The sequence below is a fragment of the Pteropus vampyrus genome, unplaced genomic scaffold (assembly GCF_000151845.1).
Source record: "Pteropus vampyrus isolate Shadow unplaced genomic scaffold, Pvam_2.0 Scaffold95, whole genome shotgun sequence".
Lineage (NCBI taxonomy): Eukaryota > Metazoa > Chordata > Mammalia > Chiroptera > Pteropodidae > Pteropus > Pteropus vampyrus.
Genome location: NW_011888876.1, coordinates 5,194,960 through 5,211,134, shown reverse-complemented (window position 1 = coordinate 5,211,134; position 16,175 = coordinate 5,194,960). Strand labels below are relative to the sequence as shown.

General features: G+C 43.6%; 1 protein-coding gene across 1 annotated transcript in view; it reads right to left on the bottom strand.

Moving 5' to 3' along the window:
• DENND1A (DENN domain containing 1A) overlaps window positions 1-16,175 on the bottom strand; it is a 457,019-nt gene that overhangs the window by 112,743 nt on the left and 328,101 nt on the right. The window contains exon 14 of the mRNA XM_023532960.1: window positions 3,955-4,075. Coding sequence (XP_023388728.1) covers window positions 3,955-4,075 — 121 coding nt within the window. The remainder of the gene's footprint in view (window positions 1-3,954; window positions 4,076-16,175) is intronic.

Sequence of the window (16,175 nt, the reverse complement as noted above, 5' to 3'; positions counted from 1 at the left end):
CCTGCCCCTGGGATGCCCTCCCAGAGCCCTTCGCAGGGTGACTCCCTGACTCTCCCAGTAAGAGGCCAAATGTCAGAGGCATCAGACCTGGCCGTAGTCCTGGCTCTGGCATAGGAAGGGTGGCCTCAGGAAAGCTACTTTTACTGCTGTGAGCTCAGCTTATCGTGAGGACCCGTCACAGAGGAAGTGCTCAGGAAGTGGCAGCTGCCACAGTCTGCACTGCAGATGCCCACTCCACTGGACGAGATCACGCAGAGGACAGAGCAGCCGCTCTGCCGGAGTGGAAGTCAGCCATCGACTGATGACTGTGGCGGCGGCGCAGCAGGAGGAGGCCCGGCTCCGGGGCAGACCATTTACCAGCTCTGAACGCTGGGAAAGTCGCTTCATATGTCCAATCCCCAGTTTCTTCACCTGAGAAACGTGACCGACGTTAGCATCTGCACCTCCTCCCCCCAGTGTGCTGCGTGCGCTAGAGGCTGTTAACTACATCAGGGACTGCACGTGGCAGGGCGGGCCTGAGGTGGGACAGGAGAGACGGAAGACTGCAGCCCGGCTTGGCTGGGGGCCTGCGGGGCTGGGGGCTGGCTACGGTGCAGGGTCCCTTGGCTCTCCAAACAAAACCCACCAGTTACCAGGGCCTCGTGACTTGAGGGTTTCCACTTTGCTTGTGTGTGGACGCTGTGTGCGGCCCAACACATGGGAAATCAAAATCAGAGAGGAAAATGACAAAGGGAGAGAAAGAAGAATATAGAGGATCGAGCAGGTCAAAGTGTTCCTGGAAAATAAAAGCTCCAAACAAGAACCAGCAGAATGGCGAAGAGGCAAACAGACGATCAAAAGCAAGAGAACAAGCCGCAGGCCGGGAAGTCAGTGCCAAAGAATTGATTAGTCAAACATATGAATCTCTCAGGCTGAAGTAGAAATATCACAGCCCTGGCTCCTGACTGTGGAGCCCTCTCGTCATAATGGGAGCTGTGAAGAGGCCGGGGAATAAAGCAACTTTCATTTTTCCTCTGTGAACGCAGAGGGCCCGGCCCCATGAGGACCTCGCCTTGTGCTGGCTTCGAGGGGGAGCGTGGCCCCTGGCCACGGGAGTGGGGTGCGAGTGAATGGGCCGGCACTTGGCTCACTTCACTTGAAAGCTCAGAGGCCTCTGCAGACACACATCTCGGGCAAGAATAGCGTCCTGGGATGTGGACTTAGAGATTCAAAGGAGGAAAGGTGAGTGTCCTCAGCGTCGTGGGGACTTGAGTTCCTCCGCTTCTCTGTTCGGCGCTCCTTCCGAGCTGCACGGCCCACCGGCTATTCTGGCAGCCAGAGCAAAGTCGGCGCGTCGCACATCTCAACAAAGCAGGAGCCAGAAACTTAACAGGAATGATGTAACAGGAAGACCCAAATCTGTGGGGTGGCCCCAGAGAGGGTGGATACAAAGTCTGGCTGGCAACAATCAAAAGCTGTAGGCAGCTTGGAGCAGTGGAAGGAGTGTAAATTTGGTGCCAACAGAGGCTGATTCTAATACTAGCTTTGCCATGAATGGTTCTTGGCCAAATTACCTCATCTCTCCGAGTCTCGGTTTCCTAAGCTGAAAAATGGGGATAACGAGACATACCTTAAAGCTTTAAAGATTGCTGTGAAGATTAATCCAAGTGAGATGTGAAGATGCCTGGAAGCGTGTCTGCCTCACGGTTGTGCAATTTAAGTAATCTGAAGAAGACACGCTGCCATATTTTAAAACATTTCTGATATTCTGGAAACTAGAGAATGAGCTACATAACTTGTAGCTCTTCTCTGAATGGGCTACAGGACGGAGATCATCTAAGTTTATTACTATTGAAATGTCATTCTGAGGACTGTTCATCTTTTCGCCTGTGAGCATCCCTGACCTGGACTCTGGGCGAGCTTCTCTGCTGACTCTGATCCTCAGGGCAGCCCAGGCCCCCTCATTTACTCCACACCCACAACAAGAATCAGTCTGGCATAGGGGAGGGAGCTCAGGCTTTAGCGTCAGAGACTCAGGTTGGAAGCCTAAATCTACCACTGACTCGCTGCGGTAGAAGGTCAGTTTCTAAGCTCTCTATACACGTTGTATGCATGTGTTATTGGAAATTTCAAGTAGGAAATACATTTTTTTAGGGTGGGTCCCAAGTGACAGATGAGAGCCAACAAAACTGTTGCAACTGGAAGATTCTCTACAGACCCAGTGCTACACCAGAAAATTTTCTCAGTCAAAACCATCTCTTTTCCTGGTTGCTAGGAAGGCCAGCGGAGGCCTACAGCCTGAGGGCAGCAGAGCTGGAAGAGTCTCTGGAATGAGCCTAACTATACATTTCACTGGTGACATAACCACTGGGAGACAGCAACTGGCAGACCACACGGACGGTATTCTAACTGCACCTCCTCAACTAAGGGGACCAGGGCTTATTGACGAAAGGTCCGATTCCACATCTGGGACAGGAAACGTACGAGATGAAGACCTGAGGCATCTTGTCGTGCTGGAATACGGTCATGAGTTAACAATCAGACGATCCAAACTGAGGGGCATTATACAAGACAACTGGCCTGGCCTCTTCAAAAATATCAGTCATGGAAGACCAAAATCGGATGAAGAGCGAGGGGGCCGTTCTAGATTAAAGGGCAATAGAGAGACATAATAAAAACTAAACGCAATTGTGCCATGCTTAATTTGAACTCAGGTATTAAAAAAAAAAAAAAAAAAGACAGTTATAGAAGATTTTGGAGCCAAGTGGGCAAATTGAGTATAGATTACAAATTAGAAAATATTATTATATCGATAGGTAATAACGGCTCTGGGGTTATGATAAACAGTGTCCTGATTCTTAGGAGACACAGGCTGACATATTTGGGAATAAAGTATCATGATATCTGTAGCTTACTTTCAAATGGTTTAGCAAAAAATAAAACGAAAATAAAATAAAAGGTGCAGTGTGTAGACATATTGTGAAAAACAATGCAAATGTGTAAAACAATTATCAGTGAATTGAGGTGAAGGGTAAATGGGTATTCGCTGTACTAGCCTTTCGATTTTTCCATAGGTTGAAATTTTTTAAAAATAAAGTTGAAGGAAAAAGAAAATGTCAGATTTTTACTTTCAGAAGATCTTATTAATATAAGTTATGGGTGAAAGAGATTTGCCTTAAAATCCTTCAGAAAAAAGAAAAGGTAAGTCTAGAGGGATAATAAATAAATAAAATAAAAATGTTGACGGTTGCTGAAGCTGCATGATGGACAGATGGGAAATCTTTACTCTGTACTTTTGTGTATATTTGGAAATCTCATAATAAAAAGTAAAAATAAAATAAAGTCCCAAATTCAAGAAAAGTTATTTGCTACAAATTTATAAGAAGGTTAATATCCAAAATATAAAAAGAGCTCCTGTAAACAAAAATGGAAAACACTGAGAACCCAGCAGATAAATGGGCAAAAGGCAGGGTTCATAACAGAAAAATAAACACTAGGCTCATAAACATGAAAAGAAGTTGAATGTCACTAGTAATCAAAGAACCGAAAACTAAAACGTAATTCAATTTTAAAACAGAATTAAACTTACTAAGATAAAAAATAAAGACTCCTAGTGTAGCCTGGAATGTTGATAAAAATGAACAGTAAAACATCTATGAAAAGTAATTTGGCAAGTGTGTTAAAAACTTTAAAGATAGGCATACCCTTTAATCTAGCATTAGAATTACTGGAAATCTAGTTTAAGGAAAAACTCAAATGTCAATGAATCTCCATGTGTAAAACTGTTCACATCAAAACAACAACAAATATTTAAATTTCCCTTGAGGGGCACAGTTGAGTAACTTGTGGCACATTTAAGCAGAGGAATTCTACAGCCGTCTACAAAGACAATATCTCATGGTGTGAGGAAAACCTGAATGATGAAGATCACATAAAAAGAGAAGGAAAAAAACTGTATTGACTGTGAGCTCAATCATGTGAAAAGGCATAAACACATTTGGAAAGAGATGCGCCAAAATTCAGTGCTGGCCGCCTCGGCACGGTGGGAAAGTGAGTAACCTGGCTTCCTTACGCTTTTCTGTCTTCCCCAAGTTTTCTGCAATGAAAATGTTACTTTTATGATCAGAAAAAACAATACACATTATTATTTTTTTAGATGTTGTCTCAACCTTTGCCCTGGTGTAAATTTTTGTGATTGTTACTAAAAGAAGAGAAACTTCACAAGTGACTGGATAGCCCTGAGTGACACTGGGGACTCACCTATGGGGGATGGATTTTAACTAGCACAAAGGACCCTACAAGTAGGAACATTCAAAGGCAATTAGTTGGTAACGATATTATAAATAGAAAAGGAGCCAAATAAATGTTTCCTGGATATCATTAATTTAGTTGTAAAATAGATTCAGAGTTGCTCCGGTAACCCCATATACAGAAGGCACTCATTATAAAGACAGCCAAGTATTAAACAAGAAAATGTAGATGCGGAGATGGCTCTGCCGTACGCAACTGAGATATTCCCACGGAGACAGCAGTTCTCAAAATATCACCCTCAAAAACAAAAGCATCACGTAGGAAAACAATCCCAGTGCAATGCTAATTGAGTTGGTCCTGTCTGCGGCTCCCAGAAACCAGCTCTCTTCCTCTCTGCTCTGGCTCGGTCTGAAGGCTATGACCCGCTACAGACCACTTCTTGGAACTTTCTTGGTTGTAAAGTGGGCATATTAATCTACTTTACAAAAAAATTACTGTATTGGGGTACACAGAAGACTGAATGCCCCCAGCACAGCGCCTGGCAAGTCCTATCGATCCCATCTCCAAATGAGCCCATTTCCCTCCCTTTCCACCGTTACCACGTGAGTCCAAGCCACCTCGTCGCCTGTCTGGGTGATCAGAGTGACCTTCTAATTGCCCTCTGTGCTTCCACTAAGGCCCCCATCCCAACAGGCAGCATGCTTTTTTTAAAAAACCATAAAACTGATTGTGTCACACAATTAAAGGGTTTTAAAAGCCCTTCCACCAACTTAGAATAAAACTTCTTTTTGTGGCCTGCAAGACCCTGCACGATCCAGCTGTGCCTAACCCTCTCAAGTCTCTAACATTGATCCATGCCGCTTGCCTCCTCGCTTGCTACATCCTGGGTTCCCTAGTTCCCTCCGGTTCCTCCAAGGTGCCACGTTACCGCCTTCCCTCCGCCTGGAACATTTCTCCCCCCGCCCGACCTGGTGGGGTGATTCTCCCCCATCACCTCTCTGGTGAAATGTCAGCTCTAAGAAGACTTCCTTAACCACTTCCTCTGAAGCAGAGGCAAGCTACAGCTCAGATGGAACATTTTAAATGGCACATCTGTCCGTCTGTATCCTTTTTACTATCTATTTCACTGAATGTAAGCTCAGGGGACAGGAGATCATCTTTTTCTAGAAGTCACTACTATTGGCTGCCTACCTAACATCCATTCCCTAGTTCCTCTTTCCTAACAGACCCCCCTTTTGTTCATGCCCCTCATGCCCCCATCTTCCTCTGGCAGGTCTGCATCCATTCTAGTGGTCTCATTTCCCTGCCGGTAATTAATTGGTGAGGACATGGGCACATGACTAAATTCTAGTCAATGACACAAGAGACAGAGTCACCAGGAGAGCTTCTGGGAAAGTTTTTCTGAATCTTAGAGACACCAGGAAGAGAAAGTTCCTTTGCTGCCTTTGGAGATTGCTTTAAGACTGTAACAATGACACAGTTCTCTTGAGACTGTGCGGGAAGGCTGCCTGGTAGCATGACCAATAGCTGAGGTGGGGAGACTCGAGAATGAAAAAATGGGGTTCTTGATATCATCAGTGAGTTAACTGCTCAATTAGCCAATCACTGAGCTATCTACCTCTGACCTTGCCATGATCACTAATAAAGTCTATATTATTCCTGCCAGATTTCTGTCACCTGCGGCTGAAAGCTTCTGGTAGACTATTTTTCCTCTTTGGTCACACCTAGTGTAGCGTCTGCCACACAGGAGGCACTCAATAAAACTTGTCTGAATGAATGAATCAGTGTTCAATGTAAAGTATTAAGAAAGAAACCTTGCTATTAGTGTAGGATTCACACCATTTCTATGAGGAAGGTGTTCAGTTTTTGTTTCTCTTCCATTTTTTATTACACAAACTACATTAAAAGAAAAACAAAGAGAAAGAAAAATTGTAAAGGTGATCTGACCATCCTAACATAGTGTACTCAGTGCTCTGTGGCACCTTTAAGTACTAGTGCACTATTAGGTTAAACTAATTTTACAGATATCTCAGGAAGAGGAAGAAAAGCTTTCCATTGGCTGTTAAGCTTCCTGGCTTATTCACAGGCAAAGTTTTAAACATGTACTGAGCATATAAGCCCCATGGAGGCAGCCTAGTGGTTAAGAGGTTTTGGAGTTAGACTCAGATTTAAACCCTGGCTCTGTCACCCCTAGTTGTGATTTAGGGCAAGTCGCTTAGCTTCTCTGAGCCTCAACTTCTTCATCTATAAAATGGAAACGATACCTCATTCACAGTTGTTGTTTTTTTTTGGTAAGACTAAGTGTGGCGTCCATGTGGCACTTAGCTTGCAGGTGGGATACTGTCAATGCTCAAAAGAAGCTACAGTTATGATGAATTTGTTCCTATGATAATCCTTAAGTTTCATGATTCTTTAAAGAAGTGCCTTCCATGTTGAAGGGCACAGGAGTTCGCTAAATGCCATGTGCCGCAAGTCAATTGAGATTTGTCTTCCCTGTGTCACCAAAGGCCGACCTCCTTCCTGGGAGACAGTGTGGCCCAGTGACAAGAGCATAGGCCTTAGAATCAGTCAGAACTGGGGTCTAATCCCACCCATGCCTTCACTGGCTGTGACGTTAGCTTTGACACTAAATCTGTGCTCTTCATTGCCCTCTGTAACGGGGATCATGCTGGCCCTAGCCCCTGCCCGATGCACCTGTGGGCTGAGTGACAGAGCACGTGGAAACTGTCCAGTCCAGTGCCGGGCACACGGGAGGGATGCAGTACACACGGACTCCTTTCCATTTCTTTCAATATCAGCTCTTCCCATCACATGTAGGTTAAAACCAGGAGTTCTCACAACACAATGAACTGGGCCTTCCTGGCAGGAGGGCACGGAAATGGTACAGTTGGCTTTAAAAAGATGACTAAATTGCCCAACAATGGAAATACATATAATAAACCTATCCCACAAATGTTTTATTTGTTTTTAAGGCCCTGCTGTGCCTGCATCCTGCTACCCCCTTGAATGTGGGGGTCTGCACTGCTCACTCACACAGGGAAAATTGGCAGACCCCTCTTCCCTACTCAGAGTCGCTTCTTGTGCCTTCTGCCCGAGGATGGCAATGTCACAAGAGCCAGGGAGCTGCACAATGCCCAGAGATTTATGAAAATACGCATCTGAAAAAGGGAATGCTGTGCCGAGAGTGGTCGTGTGGGCAGGCCTGGTGCATGGGAGCAATTAGAGCAGGTTTGCAACAACTCAGTGCTGTTCTATTCAATTGCTTAAAGAATTGCCATAGCAACAGCAGCCACACATAGTAAAGTGGCAGCAAGATGGAGCAAACACTTGAAAAAGACTCTCTCTTGTTAACCCTCCTCCCCTTCCCAAAATGAATAAAGGGCCATTTTCTTTTGCTATTATACCTTCAAATCAATGTCCACACTTCGTGCCAAAGTGAGTGACTAGATGCCCATATTCATGTTTTTTTCTTCCTTTTTATTTTGGTGTTAATGATAATAACAGTGGCTACCTTTTAATGAGCTCCTACTATGTCCTGGGTTGATGACAAAACTTCACTTACTAATTCCAGCAGCTGGCATTCACTGAGTGCAAACTATATATCTGCACTGGGGACATGAGATGTCCTGGACACGCCCTGTCTACAAGGAGCTTGAAGTCTAGTGAGACGGAGCCACAAGCAAATCTGCATGTGAGAAGGGCGGCACCTGAGCCATCTCAGTGGACACCTGCTTCATTTCGTGCTAGGGATAGAGAGCTGAGTAAGAAATTCCCTCTCCTTCACACAGCTCACAGTCTAGCATGTGTGGGGGGCATGGGGAAGCACTAAGAGGCCACATCTAATGGCTAAGTCCCCATATGGGACTTAGGAGATCACATTTGGTAGTTTACCTGACCAAAAACAAAACAAAACAGAATAAAACCAAAAAAAACCCAACCAGATTTCAGGAGGGGCGTGTGGGGATAGCTGAACATTTAGACGGCACTGTCTCCTAGCAGTTGATGGGCTAGGTCTGTTAGCTAGGTTACCCGTGGACAATATTATAACCCCCTTATGTGTGAGCGATAGTAGGCTAACCCCCAACGGCAGGCCCGAGGCTCTGCTTGGCACCTCAAGCTCCTCATCCTGTGCAGCCCCCCCACCCCCACAAGAAGGAAGCGTTAATTCTTACTCCACATGCACAATGAGATGTATACCCAAAGCTCAAATCACGTGACTCGCTTTTAGAGTCTTACAGCTAATAAGTTACAGAGTTAGAGACTTGAACCCGAGTCATCCTGATTTGAAAACCAGTCGTGTTTATCTAGTATGCTGAATAGATTTAGATTGATAGGTCACTAACTAGAAAGTTCACGGCTTGTTCATGGAATATTAGCGTTAAATTTAAAAGATACCCCACACTATAAAATTAACCTACTTCTAATGAAACAGAGAATGAGTGAGAACTTAAAAGAGTGGCAACTAATGACCTCGCTGAATAGCTCTCATGGCCAGAGGTGTTGGTGGCTCAAAGTGAAGGGCCCTGTTCTTCTGCAGACTGTGATGTGGGAAGGACATTGATTCCAGGGTCAGAGGTTAGAATGAATCTACCTGGAAGTATTTCAGTGTATGGGCTACAAGCAGAAACTAACCAATCTGCCTCACAGTTGATAACCATTAGAACACTATTAGGCCATGAGCTAGAGTTGCTAAGTGGCAATAACAGCAGGGGGCCTGAAACTCCCTAAAAACTGAGGAAACAATAAAATTACTTCCTGTGCCTGTAAACATAGCATGGTAACAGGGTGCTCTGAGTATGTAGTTTGAGAGAAGAAGAATGAAAGATTTGGTGGCATCTTGGGGATAAAAAAAAATATGCAAATTGGGGAGGTGACTTGGCGATGAATGATGCATTTTATATCATTACCCAAGGGGAAACATTGATCCTTTCTATCTAAAAGAAGCTACTTATATGGGGCTTCTGACAGCAAGCTCAGAGATATTGAGAACATGGTACATATAATACTTGGCAATAGTAGGCACTTAATAGTCTTTGAGTAAATAAGTTAACTTCCTCAACAATATGCTTCAGCAAAAACAATGAGGATTCAAAAAACTCTCAATGATATCTGTGGGCTTACTTTAGAACTAAAACCCCAAGTAGATCTAAAAATAAAGGCTACAAACTCAAATGCCTTCACTGGTCCACAAGGACTATACGTGACAGGACTGTAAGTGACAGGAGCAGGTGTAAGACAACATCGAGTGATGGCAAACACAGTAAGCAAGTCCTGTCTCCAAACATTTGGAGGCACCAATTAAGAAAAAAAGGTTGAAACACCACTTGACAAACCAACACATTTAAGGGCTAGGTTTGTTGATTTTGGCCCACAGGCTGCCAGTTTTGACCTCTGATAGATAGATGGGCTGCATCTGTCTTCCCATCAAAAATCCCTCTGCAAATAATGCCTCGGAATGGCCATGGATGGGGCCAGGCAGGAATGGTTGAGGGCTGTGTCTTCACAGAGGGGCCTGGAGGGCCGTCGCTCTGCCCTGGCAGCTGGACATTTGTACCTCTCTGTTCCATAGTGCTCAGATGAGCAGAGGGGGGTGCGCGCTCCCATCACAGACACTGAGGAGCACAACCCAATGCTTATCTCCAACTTGGCTACTTGCAGAAGACAGACGGACTTCAACTCACTCTGTTCCACCCCTGGAAAGCCAGGAATTACTATCACCTGGAAATGGGACCACCCCTGGGAACAGACAGGCCCTGCATCTCCCTTGCGAGGCACTTCACACCTGTTGGTTCACTAACTTCTCTGAATCACTCTGGGAAATGGATGTAATCATTCCACTTTACAGACAGTAATATTGAGGTTCAGGAAAGGGGGAGACATGTTCAAAGTCACACTGTGAGCAGCAGAGCCAGGATCTGAAACCAGGCGAGCCTTCCTTCTAAGCGTACCTCCCATTTCTGCAGAGAGGCTGCAGAGAGGTTGGTGCAGAAACCCGGAGCCGTGGAGTGGCTCTCTTCAGAGAGTGCCCTGGGAAGGAAGGGTCTCTCCCTGACTCTCGGGGCCTGCTACGGGGTCCGGGCTGGCCTGCCAGGTTACATTCACCCCTGCCGGGGAGCAGGAAGGAGATGGGCAAGCCTCGCAGCCACCTTTTTTGAAGGCACCCCTGAAATATGTGCTAACCATCTGAACTCCAATGATATCTATTTGAGGAAGGACACTGTTTGAGAGAGTTTGCCTCAATTGCCTGACACAGGTGGCGGGCAAACGCCACAAGCCAGCGGGCAGAGAGAGGACTGCTTTACCCGGGTCCTTCTTTCTCTGATTGATAACTCACTGGACAATAATCAGCCACCATTATGACCCTTCTCTACAGGAGCCATGAGGGAAAATAATTTAAGAACAAGCTCCAACCACCGGGCCAAATAAGACCACGGAAAGTCCACTTCCTTCTGACAAATAGGTAAATTCCCCAGCATTAGGTCAAAGAAAACCACAGACTTCCAGGTTCACGCAGCTAGTGCTCTCCACCGTTCTCCGTTCAAACCTCCTCCACTCTCCCCACCCACTGACCAGTTTTTCTCCGTCCAAAACCACTGCCCAACACACACACACTCCCCTGCCTGGATGTCACAGGGAAAAGTCAAGCATCAGATGGACCCCTCTCCACCCCTTTACCTGGATCTCCACCCCCTTCAGGCTTTCTTCCCCTGGATACTCAGGAAAAGGGCAGAGGGCTTGTTCTCGGCTCCAAGGCCAATCCCCCGACCCTGCTTTGCCAACCCCTCTTCCTTCCCAGGGTCCTGTTTTCTGTCAAATACTCTTATATTCCCTGGCTCTTTCTCATCAGCATTTCACTGTATTCAGGCTTCTTCCAATGTTAAAACAACAAACACTGAATGGCCGTAGAATTTCTCTCATCCCTATAAAAAGCATCTGGCTATCATTGGTCTCTCTCTCCACCTCCGACCAGCCAAACTGCCCAGAGGAGTTTTCTCATCTCAGCCAAGATTCCCAACTTTCCGGTGGCTGAAGCTCACAGGGGATTCTCTGTCCTGGTCCTGTTAAGCTCTTTTCAGTGGCTAGGTGTGTCGTTAGGCAGCCTCCTCCCCTGGCTGTGGTGCGATATCCTAGTTTTATTCCCATCTCTCTGGATGGACCTCTCTCTGGCTCCTTTGCCAGCTCCCCTTTCTTTGGTGGTCTCTGGAATAAAGATTTTCTCTGTCTTGCGCACTCTTTACTTCTGAATTTATCTACTTTCCCTGGTTAATTATTTACCAGCCAAATGCTGACATCTCTCAAATCTCTCTCTCCATCCCAGCCCTGTTGTCTCCTAACTTCATGAATTCATATTCGAAGCTGCCTAATTAGACATTTCTTGGATGGATGTCCACTGACATGCCAAACTCAACATGAATAAAACTGAACGCACGCTCCTTCTCAAACTGGTTCTTCCTTCATCCCAGTCAATGAGAATGGCGCTACCCAGTCACCTGGGTCAGTCTTGCTTTACTTTTGATTATGGAGACCCGCGGATTCTAGCCCTTCACATTTCTCTAGCCCACCCACTTCTCTCCATCCCTTCAGTCATCTCCCTGGTTCAGGTCACCATTATCTTTTCCTAGATTATGGGAACAGCATCCTGGGTGGTCTGTCTCTAAGCCGCCTTCCTATTAATCGTTTCTCTTCTGATACTGCTATCGTAGCTGCCTTTTAAAAATATCTGCGTATTCATGTAACTTCTTTGCTTTAAAAACTTCCATAACTGCCCCACTGACATCAGGATTCAATTTAAACTTTCTGACATGGCTTATAAGGTCCTCCCCAATCTGGCCTAAACATACCTTTAAATTTCACCTCCTGCCACGCTCTCCCTTGTGCCAGTGTCTGTCACTCCCTCTGGAGGATGCTGCTCTCCTCAAATCTCAGCTTGGGTATCACTTCCTCTGGGGCACCTTCACTGAGTGCCAGTTCCCGGTTGGGTGCCCCTCCTGGGATCTCCCACATCATCCTCTACTTCGCCTCTGGAGCGCTCATTAAACAGTATTATAGTTGCCTATTTGCTTGTCATTCTCTCCATTGGTCTTTCTCATTCTCTGTTGCCAAGCCAGTGCCTCATCTGATTACTGACACATAAGAGGGACTATTTGTGGTTAAAATAATGAATGGATAAACGAACAGAAATCTCAAAGATGCGTTTTTTTTTTTTTAAGTTCATGCCATAAGAATGGACAGCCTTAGGATGTTGTATGAATTAGCTTCCAACCTTGATTCTGAAACTGACTTGCTTTGTGACTTCGGATTGATTGTTTAATGTCTTGGAATCTCAGTTCCCCATCCACGAAATGGATGTTACCACCTCTCTCTCAGGTTGCTGTGAGTTTTCAATGAGATGACACATGAAAGCACCTGCCACCATGCAGGGTGTGTAAGTCATCAGAAATGTTTTCTGAAACTAAGTGAAGAAGTCTAATTACTCAAAAAGGACATTCTGAGGTGCATGAGAATAGAGCTGGCTAGTAAGACACATGACCAGCACTCCGTCTGCAATCATGAAAGAAAGCTACAGGCAGGAGTCGTGAACTCAGTATCAAAGCTCTTCCGTGTAAAGGAGAGGATTCCTCCAAAGACATTAAATTAGAACTAAGTCTCCACAGGTTATTCTCATCACTTTCCCTGCAAGCTGCTGAGGAAGTGAAGCCATATTTTCTTGGGCAGCTTCTCTAGGACACTGTTCTTGCAGGAAACCAATATTGTTGATTCCCTCCAGGACTAGGGGTTGCTTGGCAGAGATGGAGATGAGAAATATTTGCCATAGTTATTGCTAGAGCCTGATGGTGTGGAAAAAAATCCTCCCTAAGCCAGAATCCTAGAAGTCACCCGAGACCACTGCCTTTCCCTGCAGCCTCACATTTCTAACCGATTGATTTCATCTTTTGAATCTCTCAGATTCGCTCTCTTTGCTCTGTTTCCAGTGTTATAGAGTTCTGAGGTCAGTTTTTCTTCCCAGAACTAATGACAACAGTCTTCTCACCGGCCTCTGCCTTGGTCTCGTCTCCTTCCAATCAATTTCCTTGATGCCTCAAGAAATGCAAATGTCCCCAGCTTAAAAATCCTAAAGTGGCTCCACTGACTACAGAAGGACACGCAAACCTCCTGGGAAGCATTCAAAGAATTCCACAAACTGGACCCTACCTCTCAGTGTCATCTTGCAAAGACCCGCCCTATAGTCTAGTCATGCAGAACAACTCGAGATGTTTTAAAAAGGGATGCTCTTGCTGCTCCCTCTGTTTAAAGTAATCTTCTGCTTTCTGGAAAACTCTTTTAAGTTTTCCAGAACTTAAACATTTCAAGTGAGTAGCTCCTTCTCTGGGATGCCGCCCTTAACCTCTGCTGGCAGAGTTAATCACATCTTTTAGGTCACTCTCTTTCCTAGCACCCTCCCTCATTATGCTGCATTGCAACTGTTTTCCATGATTGTTTTCCTTATTGGCCTGTAAGTTCTCTTTTCAAATAACAGCTGGTCAATACAATATTTTTTAAATGAAAGAATGAGTGACAAAATAATGTATGTGTCACCTTCATCTTTGGATGTAATTAGCTCAAGCGGAGTGGTGTGAGCTCCCACAAAATGTTACCGAACTACTTGAGATAAACAACAGATACAGCATTACAAAGATATTATGAGGGAAAAAAAATCTATGTGAGCTTGAACCCTTCTTCCCCCCACTATAGCGATACTCAACACCCAGCACTCTGTGGACGCTTAACAAATGTTGAATAATAACAACAATAGGCTTTTTTATATTTATAGAATAACACTGTAAACATTTCATCACTTCCCTGTGGCTGAAACATTCTAAGTTTAACATCTGCCCAATAAAACAAAACCAAAATTCTGCTACTGAGAAGAAACACGTGATATACAAACAAACCTTGGTAAACAGTCTATTTAGACAGCCAAAAGAATGGGAAAGACGAAAATTTTGTGCACCATAAAAGATAGAAAGAAACAAAAAAACAAAAGTTTTCTTTTTTAGAAACAATTTAGGTTGAAAATTGAAAAGAGGCTAAATATAACTCTTGACACTTCTCAGGTTTTCTAGCATGTGGCATCCTGCACAGTCTTGGGATGAAGTTAGATTCATCCTCCCAATTACATCCACCCACATGACAGGATAACGCAGTGATCTGAAGCTATTTCACTGTTCTGGGGGTTTTAACTTTAAGGATAAACTCATTAACTCAAAAATGATAGAATCCAGGTCAGAAGTTAGGCAGATCTGGGTTCAAATGCAGGCTCTAGTTCTTATCAGCTATTTTACCTAAGGCAAAATCCAATCTTATTTTTTCCCCCCAAACCCTTAAAATTAGGAGAATATCACCTATCCTGAAAGATAATACTGAAGAATTCAGCAGAACAAAGCAGAGAGAAACCAAGAGCAAAAGAAAATATAAGAGCAGTTGAGAGAACATGGATAATAGATTGGGAAGCTCCAATATACTTATATAGGAGTTTACAGAATAAAAAAACAAAAACAAAAACAAAACTGAACAAACAAAAGAAGCCCTAGGTTTGGCAAAGAAGTAATATTTGAAGAGATAATGGCTGAGAATATTCTAGAATTGAGGAAAGACATGACCCCTCAGATTGACAGGAAACTGAGTACCAAGCAGGATAAAGAAAAACAAACTCATCCCTAAATATGTAATAGTAAAATTGCAGAATACAGTAAAATTGCAGAAAGAAGTTTCTAGAGAGAAAAGATGAATTTTTACAAAAGAATGACAACTGCAATGATAAGAGACTTCACCATAAAGGCAGATGAAAAAGACGAATCTTCAAAAGGCAGAAGAAAATGGTCAATGTAGTTTCATACCTAGATAAACTATCCTCCTCTTGAAGGATAATAAAGCAAAATAAAGATATTTTCAGATATACAAAGGCAAAAGGGGTTTGCACATCATTACTGAAAGAAATTTTAAGATATAATTCAGCAAGAAGAAAGTGAACCACAGGCAAGCAATGGTGAACACAGATGTTGATAAACTGTAAAACTAACTACAGTCTGTATTTTATTGTTAGCTTTTTAAAAAATGTGAAGTTAATATTCAAATAACGGTAAGATTTGTATATGGGGGTGTCCAAAGAATAAAGTATACCAAAAGCCTCGTACTCTATAGGGAGAGAATAAAGATGCTAAATAATTTAGACTTGTTAATTTATGTAATTTCTATATATGCAGGTTTATTCTGTTTTTTAGTATTCTGGGCTAGACTCAAAAAAATCTTCCCGGAAAAGCAAAATGTCTCCCTTTTCCATTTTGTAGTTGTAATCGTCCTATAATATTTTACAAATAGCTTGCCTCAAACTAAGATCGTGTTTCAATCTACTCTGTAGAACGTCTGTTTGGGATTCTCTCTTTCCCTCCTCTTTGGTCCATTTCCCAGCTGAGTCGTTTTTCCTTCTGACTTCCTTTATTTTTCACATTTGAGCTTTAATTTGTTTTTTTTTTTATCTTCCCCAACCCTCTACTCTTCTTTTTTCCGTTTTTTTATTTTGACATAATTTCAGATTTACAGAAAAGTTGCAAGAATTGTGCAAAAAATTCCTATTTACCCTTTACTCAGATTCTGCAAATGTTAACATTTTACCATAATGGCTTTATCCTTTCTTTTCTTTCTCCTTGGACACACATGGGCACGCCCACGCATGCATTGTTATGTCATTATATATATATTTTTTCTCTGTAAAACATTTTTCTGAACCATTTGAGAATAAATTTAAGGCATCGTGTTCCTTCACCACCAAATACCTAAGTATTGTCAGTTCTGCAATAATGTGACATATATGTTCCTAAAAATTATCAAGCTTAGGGGCACAAGGCTCAAAACTTCATCAGTGACATGTCTGAAATAAAATAGAAACCTAATAAAAAACAATAGCA